The sequence below is a fragment of the Natator depressus genome, chromosome 2 (assembly GCF_965152275.1).
Source record: "Natator depressus isolate rNatDep1 chromosome 2, rNatDep2.hap1, whole genome shotgun sequence".
Lineage (NCBI taxonomy): Eukaryota > Metazoa > Chordata > Testudines > Cheloniidae > Natator > Natator depressus.
The window spans coordinates 79014943-79034298 of NC_134235.1; the positions used below are offsets into that span (position 1 = coordinate 79014943).

The 19356-nt window shown below is 43.9% G+C and overlaps 2 protein-coding genes across 13 annotated transcripts in view; one reads left to right on the forward strand and one right to left on the reverse strand.

Moving 5' to 3' along the window:
- OSBPL1A (oxysterol binding protein like 1A) overlaps positions 1-8916 on the forward strand; it is a 135803-nt gene extending 126887 nt beyond the window's left edge. For 5 of the 12 annotated variants that reach the window (XM_074944484.1, XM_074944486.1, XM_074944483.1 and 2 more), the window contains 2 exons: positions 378-468; positions 7797-8916. In XM_074944484.1, the coding sequence (XP_074800585.1) occupies positions 378-468; positions 7797-7899 (194 nt within the window). In that variant the 3' untranslated portion in view covers positions 7900-8916. The remainder of the gene's footprint in view (positions 1-377; positions 469-7796) is intronic. The other 7 variants (XM_074944488.1, XM_074944489.1, XM_074944490.1 and 4 more) reach the window with 3 other exon arrangements.
- A 1538-nt stretch (positions 8917-10454) lies between these two features.
- Positions 10455-19247, reverse strand: CABYR (calcium binding tyrosine phosphorylation regulated). The gene is made up of 6 exons (XM_074943115.1): positions 19228-19247; positions 17532-17713; positions 17372-17425; positions 14352-14660; positions 11420-12067; positions 10455-10488 (listed from the first exon to the last, which is right to left on the reverse strand). The coding sequence occupies exons 2-5, from the start codon at positions 17677-17679 to the stop codon at positions 11424-11426; spliced, it is 1155 nt and encodes a 384-aa protein (XP_074799216.1). The 5' UTR covers positions 17680-17713; positions 19228-19247; the 3' UTR covers positions 10455-10488; positions 11420-11423.
- Between the last annotated feature and the right edge of the window lie 109 nt (positions 19248-19356).

Here is a 19356-nt window from a genome sequence, read left to right on the forward strand (position 1 = left end):
AATTCAGTCCAGTAATGTAACCATTTTCTCTTTGAAGGGAATCATAAAGCCCCTCTTCTCAAGAACTGGAACAAATTCTCAGGTTCCTTAGGTCATGGCTCAACCCGCAATTTGGGTGTACACCAAGACCCATCTTTGATTGATCAATCTGACTGGCAGAGCTTGTCCTCTAGTTGGCCTTACTTCTAAAACAGAAATGCTTCTCCTAATATTGCCTCTGTGCTTTGCGGGGTCTGCTCTTTAAAGGAGGCTTTTAAAACTGGCATGATCTGACTCAATTAGTGTTGGAAACAAGTTGAGTCTTTATAACAGGGGCTTCAATAAAAGTGATCAGGAAACTAAGATTTTTTTTTTTTTCAACTTCTGTTCCTTTTCAGATCTAGCGAGTGAAGAGAAAAAAAGGCTAGAAGAGAAACAAAGGGCTGTCCGCAAAAACCGGTCCAAGTCAGAGGAAGACTGGAAAACAAGGTCAGTGCATTTGATAAAGTTCTTGGCTGTTCAGATTAGGTGTCTGTCCACACACAGGTTATTCTCAATCACCGGAAGAGTTGATGACCTCTTCAGCTCTGCTGCTACTATCCTATTTGAGATCTTGGTCAGAGTATTTGTCATGCCTGATTTTAGTGAGGAATGTACTGGGCTCACTATAACATCAGCCTTGTTTCATTTTCCCACTAACCCCCCACCAGTCTCTAAACAGCCGGTCATGCCTGCTGAGCATCACTTGTTCCATCAAGAACACAGCTGTTGCCACTGACGCCCGCTCCCTGTGACACGTGCAGTCTGTGATGCTGTACAACTGACCAATACACGTGTGCTCTGCCCCGCAATAGAAGAGATTCTGGTTTGATTTGATCTCCCTACGCAATCAGTAGATGAAAATAGTAGAGGAGACCATGTGCTTGGCCCCAGAGAGAAGGGAGCTCCTCTCTTTGTAATGATTCCTCCAGTTAACTATTGAGTTATGTATCTTCACATCCCTGACTCCCTAAAAACCACCCAGTTTTATTCCTGTGGGTGCACATCGGTGCCAAAAACTAACCAAAGGATTATTCCTTTTCCAAGGACTCTATTGGTAAGCAATCAAGCATATTTATTTAAAACACTACTCACATTATCCAGCCTATGACCGGTTTTGCTTCCTCCAAGTTGGCACAATGTGCTGCCTGGTCCATGTACCTGACTATTGCAGCTGTTTATGATCTAGCTAACGTCACAACTGGAAGGGGGCTGGGGAAAAATTCTGAATGAGAGCTGAGATTTCATAACTCTTTTCCCTCCCACCACCTCAAGAAACACTTTGCACCCTATCTTGGCCATGATTCCTAGGTGTTGAACTGTTTGTGTGACCTTAAAGTTTTCTTGTTAACAGTCTCTCCCGACCTTGTGTCTCCTCTCGGAAAGCCAATCATTTTGAATGGCATAAGCCTGTGTGAATAGTAGATGTGTGACCATAAAACTTTACCACAATTTGTGAGCCAGTTATGCAGATTATATAAACAAAACTTTGAAACTTGAAGTTCCGTCTGTCAAGATCTGTCATTCTGCTAGATTTTTTCCAACTTTTGCTTAAAAGCCACTTCAGTAACATATCTAACTCTATGTACATGTGCTCTTGAATTCCTCACTGAATAAAGAACAGCTTTAGAAAGTGTTCTGTTGGTGCTCCTTGCTCTCCCAGTGTCTTTTAGGTTCTATTATACAGACAGATTGTAATTGAAATCTTAAGCCTTCCGTTTCTAAATTTAAATTTTAGTAGTTTAACTGAGAGTTCTGTGACCTACATAATACATAGGTCCCTCATAAGGATACGTGGGCTCCCAGCATTTGACATTAAAACCTTTTAGTCCAATAACTTACCACCAACCTGCTGTAGGTAGGGGATATGGGAAAGCAGAAGGGTATTGGAGCATTTATTTATCCATTTGACTTTCCCTGATCTTTTTGGGGTTGCACATTAACCATAATGTGGTAGAGAACATGGAGTCTAAGTGCCACCCACTGACTCACCCTTCTCTCCAGCGTTTCACGCAGGCTTCTTGTTACCCTATTGCCAACTAAACCTAGTTGCAAGTCATTAGAATCTTTATAAATTAGTAAAATAGAGCTCCAGTTCTGCAGACCCCCCAAATTCCTTCCCCTCCAAGACTGTGAATGTATCCTACTCTTCATCTGGATATTTAGAGCCTTAAAAACAAGCTACATGGCACTGTACGGAACACCGTTTTAACGGAGGAGTCAAGCTGCCACCTGGAATAAGATGAGTCTGCTAATGGCTAAACAAGATAAGAATTTAAACCCACACAGGATGTCTTCAAAGCAAAAAATAAAAGCAAATTTTTATCTCTGGACTCGGTCAACACATGCTACAAAGTCGTAGTGTTGTGCACTGTCTCCTTTTGTTTCTCCTAAATTCATCTTTTTTTTAATACACGTTGTAGGAAGGATGTAAGTGCTATTCAATGTTCTTCATGCTTGAGTCTAGGAAGCCATTGAAAAGCTTTGGCAATACCATTTTTCAGCTTGTTTGATAGTGGAAGTTACTCACCTGAAGCACTAAGTGCTATGATAACTCAGGGCCCCTTTACAAATAATTTGAAGGGGCACCTGCTGTGCTGTGCCAACACTTGTTACCAATCAGATGACTGTATAGTCTGTTTTATCGGGCTTTGAGCAGCTCTCATCTTTCTGGATTAGAAGATTAAAGTGCCTATCACCCCTTGAATTTGAAAACTGATGCCAGCTTCAAAAGCACAGCAGCATGAAGTATAATGAGGCTCCTCAGTATCAGCAATTTTCCCCTACTTCCAGACTTGAAGACCTGGGATAGTAAACCTGCTGGTTATTTGTTGCAGAGAACTAAGTGCCTGTTAAAATAAACCTAAAATACTCTGGCAGTGGGCTGGAATTTCCTCTGTGCTAGGATTCCTGTACACTAACAACCTTCTTGTCCTCCCTGTTCGTTCTTCTCTCCTCCACGACCCCTCTGGTGTCCAACAGCATGCCACCTTTGGTGTAATGACTGGAATTTGAAGCTCCACTGTGGCCCTCAATGGTCCACAGCCACTATTCTAGCCTTTCTTCTGATGTCAAGGAAGGGTATATCTAAGGCAGGGGTCGGAAACCTATGGCACATGTGCCAAAGACGGCACGCCAGCAGACTTTTTTTTAATGGCACGCTGCTGCCTGTCGGGTCCCAACTGCCGGCCCCGCTCAGCACCCGCTTCCGAACCCAGGCCAGGACCCCGGCAGGCAGCAGCGTGCCATTAAAAATCCTGCCCCACACCCCAGCCTGCTCCTTCACCCCCAGTCCTGTGCTCAGTGCACTCCCACCCTCAGCTCAGTGCAGAAAGAGAGGAAGAGAATGGGCTAGAACCAGGGAGAAGGTAGGTATCTACTCTGTGTGGGCAGAGCCGGGATCCCAGACCGGCAGCAGGCTGAGCAGGGCTGGCAGCCGGGACCCTGGCTGGCAGGAGTCGGTGGACGGAACCCCGACTGGCAGCGGGCTGAGTGGCAGTGGGCTAAGCCGCTCAGCCCACTGCTGGTCTGGGGTCCCGGCCGCCAGCCCCGCTCAGCCTGCTGCCGGTCTGGGGTTCTGACTGCCAGCCGGAGTCCCAGCCGCCGGCCCCACTCAGCCTGCTGCCGGCCTAGGTGAACGGAACGCCAGGCTGGCAGCGGGCTGAGCGGGACGGCGGCGTAAGATCAGCATTTTAATTTAATTTTAAATTAAGCTTCTTAAACATTTTGAAAACCTTGTTTACTTTACATACCACAATAGTTCTATAATATATAGACTTATAGAGAGAGACCTTCTAAAAAACATTAAAATGTATTACTGGCACGTGAAACCTTAAATTAAAGTGAATAAATGAAGACTCGGCACGCCACTTCTGAAAGGTTGCTGACCCCTGATCTAAGGTGTGGAGTGGACAGCTGAAGTCCAGCTGCAGGAATATGAAGCCTAAAACTCAGCCCACTGCACTTTCCCTACTCCTCATTTCAGTTATTTTATTTCCAGTCCTTACCTGCCATTGAACCCCAGTTTGCCTTGGGCACAAATAACTTATTCTGCAGTTGTTTTCAAATCTCTCATTCGTTTTGCACTCAGTACTGGGATTTATTTTACAGTAGTTGTGCAAAACAGGACAGCAAAAGAAATGTGAGGGAACCTGGAAAGCAATAGGATGAGAAGATTTAAATCCCCATCCCATAGAGAAAAAGGGAATTAAGAGAGTAAGGAATTTGCAACATGGTTCAGAAAAGTCAGTGGGGAATGGGCCTTCCCAAGTATATCTTTTTCAAAGCCTTTTACTGTCATTCCTACCCTTTAGCAAGCCAGTATAGCTCTACCCTGACACAGACGATTCTGCTTTGAAATTTAGACTAGAAAAATCTAGCTGAAGGTTTCCAGTGGGCTCTGCACCAGACTCATGAGGCTCATCACCCTATTTCTCTTTCCCAGAAGTTGAGCTCTGCTAACTAGCACACAGTTAAGTGTGGTGGGCTGTATTCCATCCTTTGAGAAATGTTTAATGATATTATTCCAAGACAAGCGTTGTAACGGAACAGCGCAGTGTTTCTGGAGTGCCACATAGCCTCTGGGGTTGGGTCTATAAGTAGTACGAGAACTCTCCACTGGTAAGCAAACCCGACTCTTCTGCACACCCACATTCTGAGTGGTAATGCCACGTAATCGTACTGTTTGTTTTACACAGAATGTCTAGTTGTAACTTTGAGGTGCATTTTTTTTCCTTTTCCAACTGAAGTCATCCAACAGCCCAGGGTCCCAGGTTTGGACTTGTCTGATTTCCTTCTCTCCCCACCCCACTCCCACTTTTTGCTTGCTTTCTCAAAGTGCTTGGCTTGGCTTGCTCTAAGACTAGCACAGAACAATGTTTTTGTAATTCTTTTGAGTTAATATATGGTGAAGTTCTGGACACACTTGGTCTCCTCTCCCTTGTCAGAATGCCAGGGCTTATTTGTTTCAGTGACTGTGAATAATCCAGTGTGCGTTCGAGGTTTCCTTACCTTAACAACTACTATAAGTACACAAATTGCAATAGGTAGGTACTGCATGCATTCCAGACTCTTCCTGTCAGTTTCCCCATTATCATTCTATATCAGGAATTCTTCAGTTTACTTGAAATAAAAAACAAAGTAGAGGGGGGAAAGTTTCAAGGATTGCTAGGATCTAGAACCCATCTGTTTGGACAATGGCATTCACATTTGGCACTTCTGATAAGAAGATCAAGGTATGGTCATGGAAAGCTAGATTGCTTTGTGGTCTCCCTATTTAAGAAAATTATGCAGAAAACAATCCATATTTTGAGATGAACCCTTCTACATATTTCCAGGAATGTTTTCAATCCTCTGTTTAGGGAATACATAGCTTAATATCTGCAGTGACTAGTCTATGGTGCAACCATCATTAACTACGCACTGTAGAAAAGTGCACTCCTTCGGGCAAGATCCCTATCCTTTTGTCGACTACGGTCGTCTTTTGTCTACTCTTTTCATAATGGGCAGGATTTTCATAGGGACTAGTGATTTTGGGTGCCCAATTTGAGACACCTTAAAGGGGCCTGACATCAGAGGGGGTTTGTTTGGGTGCTCTGTTTGATACCTGATTTTTCCAGAAACAGTCACTAATCCACTTTTGAAAACCTTGGCCAATGGTCTAAAGACTGTGTTAAGCTCCTTGGCACAAAGACCATATCTTTCACTGAAACTCACTGAACACCTAATGCTGTTGCAAGCAATATTAGTGCTCTCCTTTCCTTTCTCCTTTCTCCTCCAATCACTCCCAAGGTAGTGGTTGATCTAGTATACCCTATATCCTTCGCAACCTTAGCCCCCGCTCCATTCTAACTTCACTGGATGCATGAACCCTAACACTATTCCCAGTAAACTAAATTTTGCTTCTACAGCACCACCCACTAGAAATAAGGTGTACATTTTTAACAGGGTCTTAACCGTTAACCATTGGAACAACTTAGCAAGGGCCACGGTGAATTCTCCATCACTGGCAATTTTTAAAATGAGTGGACGTCTTTCTAAAAAATCTGCTCTAGGTATTCTATTGGGGCATTTCTATGACCTGTGCTATACAGGACATCAGACTAAATGAACACAGTGGTCCCTTGTGGTCTTGAAATGTGTGAACTATGAGTAGTAGATCAGATATAAGTCGTGCAACGATTTTGCTGCATCTTCCAGAGTCCTTCCTGCTCAGCTTAACTAGTACTTGGCACAGAATAAGAATGATTTAAAGACTTGTACAAGGTATAGTAGATGTATGTCACCACATTTTTAAATCCAGATAGAACATGCTACAGTTTGCAACCTCATTTGATTATGTAACAGACCATAATAGAATGTACTGTGTGTATATATAAATATAAAACACTGTCAGCCTTTCTGGTTTTTAAAAGGCAAAATTTATATTCCTAAACAACCCCAATATGCTCAACTTCCATTTTATTCAATCTTTCCGAAACCTTAAGGTGATGCTGAATAGTTCCTTTATGCTTGAGACAATGTTAATTGCAGTGGCATTTACAAAGCAAGGATTGTTCTGGGGTGAATTAAGCTCCAAAAGGAGGCTGAAGTGTAAGCCATAAAGCCATTTACAGCAGGGGCACTTGGATGCCACAATCATTGTTTGTTTGGCAAATACACAGGCAGATTTTTAAAAAAATCTAGTTCACCCCTCTGAAGGCTGGTGCTGTGCAATATGATGTTGGTGTGAGGCAGAGATGACTAACGGGGCACAGATTTAAAGACTGGGGAGAAGGTTGACATATTGCATGTTATGTTAATAGGGGTGTTTGTATTGGAGGGAATACCTGTGAGACTTATCTGGGCTGTGGTAAGATGTGCTTCCTGATGTATAATGTACAAACGAACACATACCATTGGGTATCTTATGATGTCGTACTGCTGGGGGGAGGGGAGGAGAGTTGCTGACACTCAGGCCATAAAAGGGGACTCCCTGCTACATCAGAAGTGTACTTATCAATAGTATGGCTCCTTCATACATCTTACCTTACAACTGTGTAACTATCACTGTTTGTGTATATACTGGAGAGCTGAAAACATTCTCAGACTTGAACAATAAGTGAAACCCTAGTATTTCTAGCAACAGGCAAGCAGAATCTACCAGGAAGGATGAAAATAACTTGCTGCAAATGAGACCGATCTCATGCCCTAGAATGGCTCTATGGTGTATGTCTCACATAAACACCGGTATTTTATAACTATGCAGAAAACTTGCTGGAACTGTTCTGTATGATGTGTTCCATCAAGAGTGCTGTATTGCTCTTGGGAGGCAAATCACCACTCCCCATTATCATGAGCTGTGGTATTTGACACTTACCAAAATAATGGTTTCAAAATCTTGGGGAAATCAGGATGCTAGTGAAATAATAGACTTCTGCTTTCAGGAATGCAGTGTTTGCAGTGTATTTGTGTCCTTGTTTAATAAATGGTTCTTAAATACATGCCAGAAATGGCTTCTTCAAAACTGCTTTGAAGTAAATAGTTTCTTGTACAACAGTCTCTAACACCTACTCATCACAACATATCCACATTGATTTCAGCCAGAAACCATTCTGGGATTGTAAGGGAGAAGTCTAGCAAATCAAGACAGTCTGAACTGACTTAAAACAGTGTGGGGATGCAGCACTGAATTCTCAGTATACTAGTTTGAAAACCACCATGAAAGATGCAACAAAGCGGCTTTGAACTTTGTTACAATGAAATGTGTTCAGTCACAGACCCACTGTCCTCTCTTACAGGTGGTTCCATCAAGGTCCCAATCCCTACACTGGTGCACAGGACTGGCTTTACTCTGGCAACTACTGGGACAGAAGCTACTTTAATTTACCTGACATTTATTAAAATGTCAAAGGGAGGCCGTGACTAATGCAAATTAAGTCTTAATCTTTTTAATTTTCCTTGTTTCTAGTCAGTTTTTCCAAGAGATGAGAAGTTACTGAACAGGATATTAAGTATCTCCTGCAGTAAATATGGTGGTACAGATTTGAAAGGCTATGGCGAGGAGAACATGGACAGAACTTCTCAGAGCTGTCATTTTTCTGATGGGTTAGCGCTACCATATTTGCTGAATACATCTATGTTAAGTCTCGGTGGATAGCAAATAGAACATTTGAAGGTGTTCTATTAATCCTTTCTTTTAATGATTATGCTGGCACAACAGCCCTTTGGGGTGGATTTATTGTGGCACAGAAATGTTTAAAAGCACAGGTACGAATTGCACTATTCTGTGCTTAAAGCTAGGAGAGGGCAAGTTATTTTTGTAAAGATTTACTTAACTTTCATAAGATGGCTTTCTCTCAGAATCCTGGATTCTGGTCAGTGATTCCAGAACTACTATCCCCCAAATGTTCACGCTGTAGGTTATGCTGGTAACATTACTCAAAGTATTTATTCCATGTTTAGTGCAGTGTTTTGAATTTGTTCTTTCATGTTTTGTTACCAGCCTCATTTTGTTAAGGAATTAAGAGCCATTTAAAAATTTGATCTGAACTGAACGCTAGTAAGAGGTTTAAAAAAAAAAATCTGTTCACTGCACTAGAAAATACAGGTGCTTGGCACCATCGTTGTACAATTGCAAAAACTTTTTAAAAATCAGGACCCAGTGGAACAGAACTACTGGAGAAATTAAACTGCACCTGTGTGTGCACTGTACAAATGCATAAGACTTCCTCCTAGAAAGTGTGGTTTGAAGTCAGTAAGGCACCTATATGGAGACTGCTGTACACACCAGCTTTAACTCCTTTAATTGGGGTGCATTAAATCTTATAGAAATACATGGTTATACAGAGCTGGGGTACAGAGCTTCCAGCTGCTCTTTGTATACTATTTTAATTGCTGTCTGGAGGTTAGTGTTACATTAATTGCTACTAAATAAAGGCTTTCCAATGCTCTGATTTCTCAGATTCATTATTTTTTTTAATACTAGGGGTTGCATCAGCTGATACAGGTAGAGGGCTTTGCTCCTATAAAGCCATCCTGCTGAGTGTGGCTTTAGCCTGAAGTGTCTGAAAGCTTGCAGTTCTGTGTTCATGAAGTATGTCGTTGCAGTGATTTCCGTGGCAAGAACTGTGCTCAGCAAACGAGGAAAACACTTTCTCACTGCAGGAGCTGAATCATACTGGGTTCTCATGCATCACTACAAGTAATCTGTTCTACTAAAGTTGGTCTCAAACTTTGAGGGATTTTGCTATCCTGAAATTATTCTGGAAACTTTATCTCCCAATCATCCCTCACCCCACTAGCCTCATGTGACACCCTTGACTCAAACACTGACCTAGGGCTTTTTGAACCTGATTAAGATCCAGTGAAGGGACTCAGTTCCAAATGTTGTGTGTTTGAAGAGATTGCTTCTTTCCCTATTTCTCTCCATTATTCAGTGGCATATACCTCCCAGGTAAGTTTCTTATCCAGAAGCTGGTATCTACTCCAGAGCCCCTCTCCTAGTGGTTTCCTTTATTTTCAAGCTGGGGCAGAGATGACTACCTGCTTCCTACATTTTAAAAAGAGCAGGTACCAAGAGGAGGAGCAATCACTAGGGAACTCACAAGGCATAAAGACTAGGGCTGTAGATACAAACACAAAGCAATTTTCTTAAGATTAAGATGCTGGATAATTAAAATCGGCATCTTCTCTAAACATTTAAAATCCCCCAGAAATGACATTCTCAAGTGATCACTGACACTGAAATAAACTTGAGACTCCAAAGCTATAGCAAAACTATACTGTGTCTTCCATGGCAAATCTAAGGTCCATTATAATGGGTTTTAACTGAAGCACCTCGAGCACTGGTTTCTTGTATGGCACAGGGCTGCATCTGTCTGTTTAGTGAGATTTTTTTTTTTTAACCCTTAATCTCGTTGACTCCCTCACTTAATAAATAAACAGTGTTGAATTAGTGCCACACCCCCAGCAGTAATTTCTTTGTTTTGGGACATTCCAAGTATAAGGACATTGCTTAATGAGTTTGTCAAGTCCACAGCTTTGACTCTGAATCTATGCCAGGAACAGATCTGTTGCATAAGGAGTGATCTACTCTGGAAAGGGATTGTGTGGAACTAATTTGAAATCAATTTATTCTGTGGTTTTCTTATGGATGTATGTTTACAAAATACTACATGGTGCACTTGTCTGTTAGCTAAACAGCTCCAGGGGCCTCAGACAATCAAATGCCCCTGCCACCGAGGGGAAGCATTCTTTTCTTTTGGGTTATAAATGACATTGCCTGTGCTGCTGGTGGATGTTTTCCCCCCTTGGAAGCTTCATTATCTACTTCTCGTCAACAATCTGTTTGTATTCTGCCAACACTCGAGAAATGCAAAAAAAAGGCATTCTAATGGATTGCATTCGTTTTGAGTGCTTGTATTAAGTTAATTTATTATTTTAAGATGCAGATTTCCATCCTGGGCTGTTCACATGACATCTCCTCTTAGCCTGTTAAAGAAATTATTAATTTGGTTAAGTACAGAGAGCATTGTTTTCTCACTCTCCCCCCTCATCCCTGACACACATATGAGCCTTTCGAGAAGAGGGGCTGTTGACTACCAATCCACAGGGGGCCAGCTGTGAAATATCACTCTACCATCCTAGACATTGCTCATGGCAGGCTTGCCTACACTAGAGTTGGAAGATGTATATGCCAGTTGGAGGAGACAGAGCTGAACTAGCTCTGCCCAAGCTAAAATCAGAAGTGTAGCCACACTAGCACCACCTCTTTAAGGATTGTACTTGGGATGACTAGCCCCTTGCACCATTACATGTACACTGCTGTTTTTCATGGGCCTATATCTTCAAGATGGAATTTACACCTGCATGTACCATGCACATGGGGTATAAATCTACAGTGCATGGGGCTGCTGCTTTGATTTCCCATTTCAAACATCTGACAGGTTTGATGTGCTAATTTTCATCTAACTACCAATTTATAGGATTTGCAAAGGCCAAGTACAACAGAGAAACCAGCTCAAAACTGCTTGCTCCAAAAAGGTTTGATCTAAAATCAGAAGTCTTTCACTACTTTCATTTAGGGGACAGAGGGTCAGTGTTTCCTCTGTATGCCAAGTATAGTAGCTTTGCATTAGTGCATCAGAATGATAAGAGGAATTAGACTGTCCCAACCACGGTCAAACTGGCTTCAAGTCAAACTACACTGGTGGCTAGAATGGTAGCCAGAGCCAAGCAAGCTTAGGTTCAGTGGAAGTTATGTCCTCAGCAACTCTGAAATCCAGGCTACATTTCAGGAGCCTAACTTTAAGCCTCCAAGTTCAAAAACTTCAGCCTCTGGTTAAAGAAGTCTGACTATAAAGCAAAACTTAAGTTGTGAACATCTCCCTAGCAGGCCCGACCACAATATGAAACTGCCTACCTTCTCACGAGTCTGCTCTGCGGACCGGGCCAGAAGTAAATGTAATCTCTCCTGCTATACCATAGCTTCCTGCAAAGGGATTTATGGCTGCTTGGTTATCACCAGCTGCTGAACCCCTCTTTGCGGACATTACCTCGTCTAAGGGTATGGCAACTGAAAGAAAAACGGGGGTTGGTGGTCTAGCAGTTTCTTGTGCAGCATTAAAATTGGGGTTTGGAGTGGCCATTTTCAGATCTGCTGGCCTGGCAACTGGTACAGGTACTGTAGTGAATCTCCTCACAGCACTCGTATCATGCTGTGTAAGGACAGCATGGCCAGGAATAGACTTCCAGTCCTGTACATTCTGAACTGTAGAGCCCACTAATATGAAAGGTGGTGCATTTCCCCTCTTGCCTTCTTCCATCATCACATAAGTTGGAGAGGATACTTGTGGTGGTGGACCTTGTGGTGTCAGCTGCTGTTGTAGGAACGGTTGTTGCTCCTTCCCACTAGATATATAGAGGGTTGCTTGGGGATAAGGAGCACCAGTTCCAGCAGGAGGAAGGGGTGGTGGTGACTTTCGACCTTGTTGGCTCAAATCAGTTAGACAATAGAGAGTCCACACATTAGAATATGGTGGTGGTTGTCCCGCTTCGGTTGTTGCCATTGCTATAAAATAAAAATTTTAAAAATTGCTGGTATCAGGAGCTATGAATTGCAATCATATTGCAAACTCTTACATATAACATGCCTATACTTACGTATGCCATAAGAAAGCATGTTAGAGAAGACTGATTGGGATTTTTGCATAGCTGACATGAAAAGAACAGCAGCAGAACTGGTGCTGGAGTTATGGCCAAAGAGACCGTTAACTCTTCCTGTTCTAAGTCCCTCTTTTCAGTGGCTTTTAACTTTTGACATTTTCCTTTTGGGCTGCCAAGCCTGAGAGATTCTGAATGGCCAGCATCAGGGGAATTGCTACAGTCTGCCCCCACCCAGAAGTCAGTTTTGTCAAAACTTACTTAAATGTTTTGGTTTATTAAAACCAAACAGAAAAATGCATGAAAAATGGACCCAGGCTAATATTTTTTTATAGCTGGACATCCAAAGTTAACAGCAATTTCTATTTAGCTGCCACACAAAGTACCATGGGAGCTTAACGTTTTACAGCCTATGTTTTCAAAGGATAATAATCTCAGAAAGAAAGTTTATCAACACCCAGACAGGGATCAGAAGAGGTATGCTGCCTCCAACACAACTACAGCACCACAACACAGTTATTCCTTACTTCAGCCATGCAAATCCCTTGGTGTTACTTAACACAATAGTTCGGTAACATGCTTTGATACGTCTTAACACCTCTACCTTTCCTGGGGCCTGGAAGGGGCTCAAGAGGGGTTCTGCAGTAGCAGCGGGAGTCAGGCAGGCACTTCTCACTGGAGAAGGGGACACAGGAGGGATTCTCCAGCTGGGAGCAGGGGGTGGGCTGGGCACTTGTCACAGAGGACAGAGAAGAGTGGGTTTGCAGCTGGGAGGAGAGATTGTGCATAGGGTACTTGTCAGGTGAGGAGTTTGTTCCAGTGGCACCTCACCAGGAAGACAAGTGCCAGACTCTCTTCCCATCTGCAGAACCCCCTGCCAAGTGCCTCGTCCACCCACCTCAACCCATCTGCAGAACAGGACAGTGCAGGCAACCACCACCATTTCTTTTTTAAATGCAAAAACTCTATGTTAATGCAATGGCTAGGATTTAAATCTTTCAAAGTGAGGCCACATTCAAAGTTCTGGCCACCCCCGCATCACCCTTCCTCAGCCACAAGGCACATGTATTTCATCTTAAATCTCTGCCATTGCCTCAAACTGTGCGGCTCACTTTCAGCAAGACCCTTTCAGGGCTGTTCAAAAGCACACCTCCACATACCTTTTGTATTGGGGCTTCCCACTCTGGCTCCTGGAGTAAATGCTGTCTGCACCTCTGATGCCACAACAAATCAATTTGCAGGAACCTGTGAACGCATGTTCCTCTGATGCAGGCAACACTAATCCAAAAGCAGTTATAGGTCTTACTCACAATTAGTCACACATTTTGGAACAAATTGCAGAGAGATCTAATATCTGTGCATTGGGGCCAGGCGATTGCAGAGGGAACCAAAGCTCCTTACGTGCCCTAAAGTGAGGAAGTTCAATCTCTCCCATAGCCTTGCACTGGCATAGGTGCTTGCATTTAATAATTTAGCGATTGAGTTACAGCACTGTTAACCTGGAATATGAAATTTTCATTAAGATCCGGCTTTCTTACCTGACATAATAAAACCTTGCTCAGCTGATGCCATTTGCGCTGTAGTTTCCATTCTTTCAGGGTCACATTCTGCATCATCTGCAGATGGATCTAAGAGCTTAGTGCATGTAAACTGACCTGCATTTAGTGAAGGCATTAGTGGCTGCTGAATCTCTATTAGACAAGCTACTTGTTCTAAAAAGGGAATTACTATTTGCTGCGGGAACTGCTCTACGTAAGGTGGAACCTCTCCTTCAGTAGCGGGCTCATCATCAGTATGTATTGGCATAGCCTGAATGGTTGATGTAACCTCAATTTCGCTTTGGGAAGGCACAGCCTCTAATGGATCTTTAGGAGGTGGTGGTGGTGGTGGTGGAGGAGGAGCAGGTGGTGGTGGTTCATCCTGCAAGGGGTTTGAGGAAGCTTGATCTACGTCACTTGTTGATCGTTCAGCCTGACTGCTGGAGGGCCCTAGGACAACGGAGGCCTGACTTTGAACCGCTGACTCCAGCCTAACAGACTCTGCAGAACCCTCAGTGGCTGGGGTAAGTGTAGCGTCTTCAGCAGCACCTTCTACTGGTGCAGCTGTTGTGTTCTCTGAGCTCAGAGACAGTTCAGGAAGAGACTGCACACTTGTTCCCACATCCTTCATAGAATGAACAGAATCAGTGTTACCTAACATCTGTGCAGCAAGCTGTGCAGGATCGGCTGGGACATAGGCAAGTTCAGGTCCCTTAGGGGATGGTTCAGGTCCCGTAGGGGATGGTTCATTTTCTAAAAGTTCGCAGTGAGTCGATGGGTATTGGGTAGTTTTGCTGCTGTATTCAGGTTCAGGGCCTTCGTGCAACTGGTCCTCCTCTGTGTCTGTGGATTTTTCCTTTCGTTTTGGTTCCTCAGAAAGTGGAGACACCACACTTATATCTTGCATAAACTGGTCTCCAAGGTCAGCTCTCTTTTCTGGCATTCTATCAGTCCAGCCCTCTACTAATTAAAAGAACGCAACAGTAAGTTAGCAGGTGCTTCCAACGATCGCTGTACAACCTGCCTGTTTAATACTTTATCAAGGCTTTAAAGCAGGGGTAGTCAATAGGCGGATTGCGGGCCAAATTCAGACCACCAGAGGCTTTGAACTGACCCTGAAATCTTTTTATTTATTTTTATTATTTTCTCTGGAGTCGGGACCTTGACTACACTTTGACCAAGATATTTGGACCTTGACAAAAAAAAAAAAACTATTGACTACCCCTGCTTTCAAGTGAATTTCTCAGGTCATTCTAGATTCAAAAGGTAGACCATGGGATTTCTGTTTGCCTGTTAACACACAGGCTAAAAGTCATGGAGCAGGAGATGTAAAATTTTACTAGTGCTAAACCCACCCTCCCTTTCCTCACATCATAGCAGCCATCTTCTTCCCCACACCATCACCACCACCACCACCACAAAAAAAAAAAAGTTGTGAGCAAAAAAAACAGAAGAGTCGATAGGAAAAGGCAAATCAATCCAACTACAAGCAAGTACTTAACCTGAGAAATGTATCATTCCCTTTGGAACCTACCTGGAGCATCAAAGCATTCTGGATTCATACAAATTATGTTGGGGACACACATCACAAATCCCATGAAACTGGAGTGTTTGCATAGCCCCTGCCCCACAGGTCTTACGTAAAGAAGCAGCGTGTATGTGTCAGTGGGAGATGCGGAGCAAGGTTTTGGCAGTAGAGATGGGGGGGTGGATTTTGGAGAGAGAAATAGGAAAAACTGATGGGATTTTCATGGGTATCATGGTTGAAAACATGAAAAAGAGGAGGAGAAGAGAAGGAGCTCCTTTTTTCAATTGTGTTTAGTCTGTTGGCCACTGCACATGCAAAAATGGCACCGCATGGAGGGAAGTGGGAGACTGCAGGGAAGAGAGATAGAGAGATCTTGAGGGCAGGGGGAGGGAGTTGGTGTTGAGATGGTACCTAATGTCACGTGTGGATAAGATCACCCAGAGAGGTTCCAGAGGAAGAAGGAGCAGGAATGCAGAAGAGCTATAACAAATCTAGAACCCTCTATTCATGGCAAATTTAAACTCTAATAGCAAAAACTCTCTCGAAATTACACACACTGACTGGCAACCCAGCCTCTCTCAATGCACACACCATTTACAACCCAGCCCCACAATCAGAAAGCGCCCTTCACAGCTGCAGAAAAAATAGGAGATAAACACATGTAAGTGATCTTCTACAGGCACAACAGCTGCCTTGTGTCCTTAGCACTTTCCTCCCCCACCAGCCACCCTATTGCTTTCCCAGGAGCATTTGTTCTGTGCTGGGGCATATCGACTAATCCACTCAAAGGCAGTCACCAGTTTAGGACACAGCATCAGAGCGCTGAGGATCATTCTCCCTGTACCTAATGCCCAGGTGTGCAGCACACTGCTTAATAAATTGCATTGTTCTTACCTTTCAGTTAGTCATTATGATTCGTTTTTACTGTATCACCAAGAGGCTCCCACTGAGATTGGGGTCCGTGTGTTAGGCACTACTGTACAGACATTGTGAAACAATCCCTGTCCCAAACTGCCGACAGTCTGAATAGACAAGACAGACAGAGCAGGACACGAAAACAGAGCCACAGAGGCAAAGTGACTTGCCCGAAGTTGTAGCAGGTAAGGGGGCAGCACTCAAATCTTCTGATTCCTACTCTGGTATCTAGACCACATGGCCTCCTGTCAGTTCTGAGAAACACAACCAGTAATAATCTATTCTCTCAGAGCACCAGCCCAAGCTACCGAAGTAGTTTGAGAGTCCTTTTAGCTGGAGCCAGGTGCATTTTCAAAACTTTCTTTCTGCACAGCTCTACCTGTGATGTCACAAAGACAACTTGCAAGTCTTAGAGACCTGGTCCAGGCCTGTGGCGTCATGACAAAATACTGGAGGGGGGAAGAGACCCTTAGCTTCCAAGAAGCACCCTTTCCCCTTATCTAAAGGCTGGGAGGAGAAAAGCCTGCCATTTTTGTGGCCCACGACTGAATACCTTTCCAACAACTTCCTTTACAACTCCAACAGGGTCACATGCAACTGAATAGAGGGGGAGGGGCAGGGGTGAGCAAACTGAGGCGAGAAGACTGGGTCATAATGGACTCGATAGGTGAGTGAAAGGTCAGTTCAAGACGATGTAAGCAGATGACTGATGGGTCTCCAGGCCAATAAGACCAGACTAATTTCTGATATATGACATCATTAATGCAACACCTGCTAGTACCCTACAACTGAGATTTGGCCCCTTGTGACACAGTCATGTTACAATCTCTGCCAGAGAAATTCTTTGCTAAATGTAAATATGGCACTTCAAGTGCCAAAAACAAGCATTGTGTAGACGAGACCCTAAACTGGGAGCCTGGATTCCCCACTACCCAGCTGCAGCACCAAAGGCATCTGTCTGCAGGGATTCCTGTATGTACTTTAGGGTCCCATCCTGTGAGGGGTCAAAGGAAGGCATTTGGCATCTCATAAAATTAGGCCCATACTTCGTAAAGGTACATTGTGATGACAGATCCTAAATAACTTTAAGTTACTATTCATAATGAAAATGGTCAAAAGATCATTTAAAGGGGATTGTTCATGACCATGCAGGTTTGAATGTTTTAATCACAATACACTGTATTTTAAAACACAGAAGCTTAATAAGAGCAGCATTTGACACCTTTCTTACCTCTTGTGAAATGAAATTCTCTAACCAGGTCTGTTATATCCAAATTAGGATTTTCTGGAGGTAAAAGTATAAATTAAGATGGACAGTTTGATTAGCATTCTGCAATAACAGTTTTTCAAATGTACTGAATAAGTATCACAGCATATAAGCAAGAACAAACCTTCTCTAAATGCAATTAGCTCTCTGAAGTAGAGAGCTGCAAACTCAGTGATATTGCTTGGACTGGTTTTAAGAACAGCTCTGCTCACTCCCTCGAGTAAAGTCTTGAGGCCATATGGAACAACAAGCCTGGGTTTTGAAGAATGCATCTTCGTCGACTGGCGACAAATCACTCTCTCACAACTACAACAAAAAATATCTGAGTAAGTACTGTGTGTAGCCCCCTAGGGTTCCCATAATACACGTGTCTAGTTCCAGGCTTTATCACCATGGCAGATGATGCTGATTCTTCTGGGCCCTCTCAATCCCCAAGACACACTAACTACCAATGAGAAAAGGAGTACTTGTGGCACCTTAGAGACTAACAAATTTATCTGAGCATGAGCTTTCCTGAGCTACAGCTCACTTCATTGATGAAGTGTAGCTCACGAAAGCTTATGCTCAGATAAATTTGTTAGTCTCTAAGGTGCCACAAGTACTCCTTTTCTTTTTGTGACTCCAGACTAACAGGGCTGCTACTCTGAAACCTAACTACCAATGGGTTTTCTATTATAACAACATATAACAGTTCAATGGTGTCAATTTCCTTGCAGTTTGCAAATGACCAGATGATCCCTCACTCCCCTTCCCACTCCCAAACCTGAATGACCGTTCAAATGTGATGTTTCAGAGTAGCAGCCGTGTTAGTCTGTATTCGCAAAAAGAAAAGGAGGACTTGTGGCACCTTAGAGACTAACCAATTTATTTGAGCATAAGCTTTCGTGAGCTACAGCTCACTTCATCGGATGCATTCAGTGGAAAATACAGTGGGGAGATTTATATACACAGAGAACATGAAACAATGGGTGTTACCATACACACTGTAAGGAGAGTGATCGATGAAGTGAGCTGTAGCTCACGAAAGCTTATGCTCAAATAAATTGGTTAGTCTCTAAGGTGCCACAAGTCCTCCTTTTCTTTTTGCGAATACAGACTAACACGGCTGTTACTCTGAAACAGGTAAGGTGAGCGATTACCAGCAGGGGGGCGGGGACCTCTTGTAGTGATAATCAAGGTGGGCCATTTCCAGCAGTGGACAAGAACGTCTGAGCAGTGGGCGGGGGCGGGGGGAAGATAAACATGGGGAAATAGCTTTACTTTGTGTAATGACCCAACGTGTGGCTCAGAAAAGTTCAGCCACTTCCCAAAACGAAGTCAGCGAGTTCCTATTAAAGCACCAGCTCTCAGGGACATCACCAGTTTCTTAAGGACTTTTGAATTCTTCAATTTCTCTTTGGGGTTATTTTAAACGTAATTCAGCCACTAATTTTATAAATCCAGATTTTACGAGACACTGAGCTAAAAACTTGTCCTCGGTTCCCTCGTCTGCAAGGTGGGACTGGCACAGACACCAATGAAGGGCCGGGAGATCCCTGATGGAAAGGGGGGGGGGGGCGTTACACTCAAGTGTTAGCTAATCGCTTCCTCAAAGTGCCCGTGGGCGGCGCGGTCCGTCGCCACGACCCCCGGCTTGGCTCGGCTCGGCTCGGCCAGGCAGCGCCCTGCACAGCCGGGACCGGCTCCGCCGCACCCGGGGCGTGTTCTCCGCCTGGGACAGGCCCCGGGGAATCGAACTGAACGAACTAGGGGGCGAAATCTTGCCCCCTGTTCGCCCCCGAATATCAACCGGGGCGGGGGTCAGCGGCTCCAGCCCAGACCTTTGCGCTTCCTCCGCCGCCGCCTCCCTTGCCGGAGCCTCCTCTACAGGGGTCCGCCGCAGGCGGGGCCTTTTATAGGTGGGGGGTCGTGGTGGGCGGGGCCAGGGGAGGTGACGGAGTTCCATTTGT

Coding starts and splice junctions, on each gene's coding strand:
- CABYR (XM_074943115.1), bottom strand. CDS start 17,679: ATGCATTCTTCAAAACCCAGGCTTGTTGTTCCATATGGCCTCAAGACT. Junction 17,426..17,531: donor GCTAATTGCATTTAGAGAAG/GTTTGTTCTTGC, acceptor TTTTACCTCCAG/AAAATCCTAATTTGGATATA. Junction 14,661..17,371: donor AGAATTTCATTTCACAAGAG/GTAAGAAAGGTG, acceptor TCTTTTAATTAG/TAGAGGGCTGGACTGATAGA.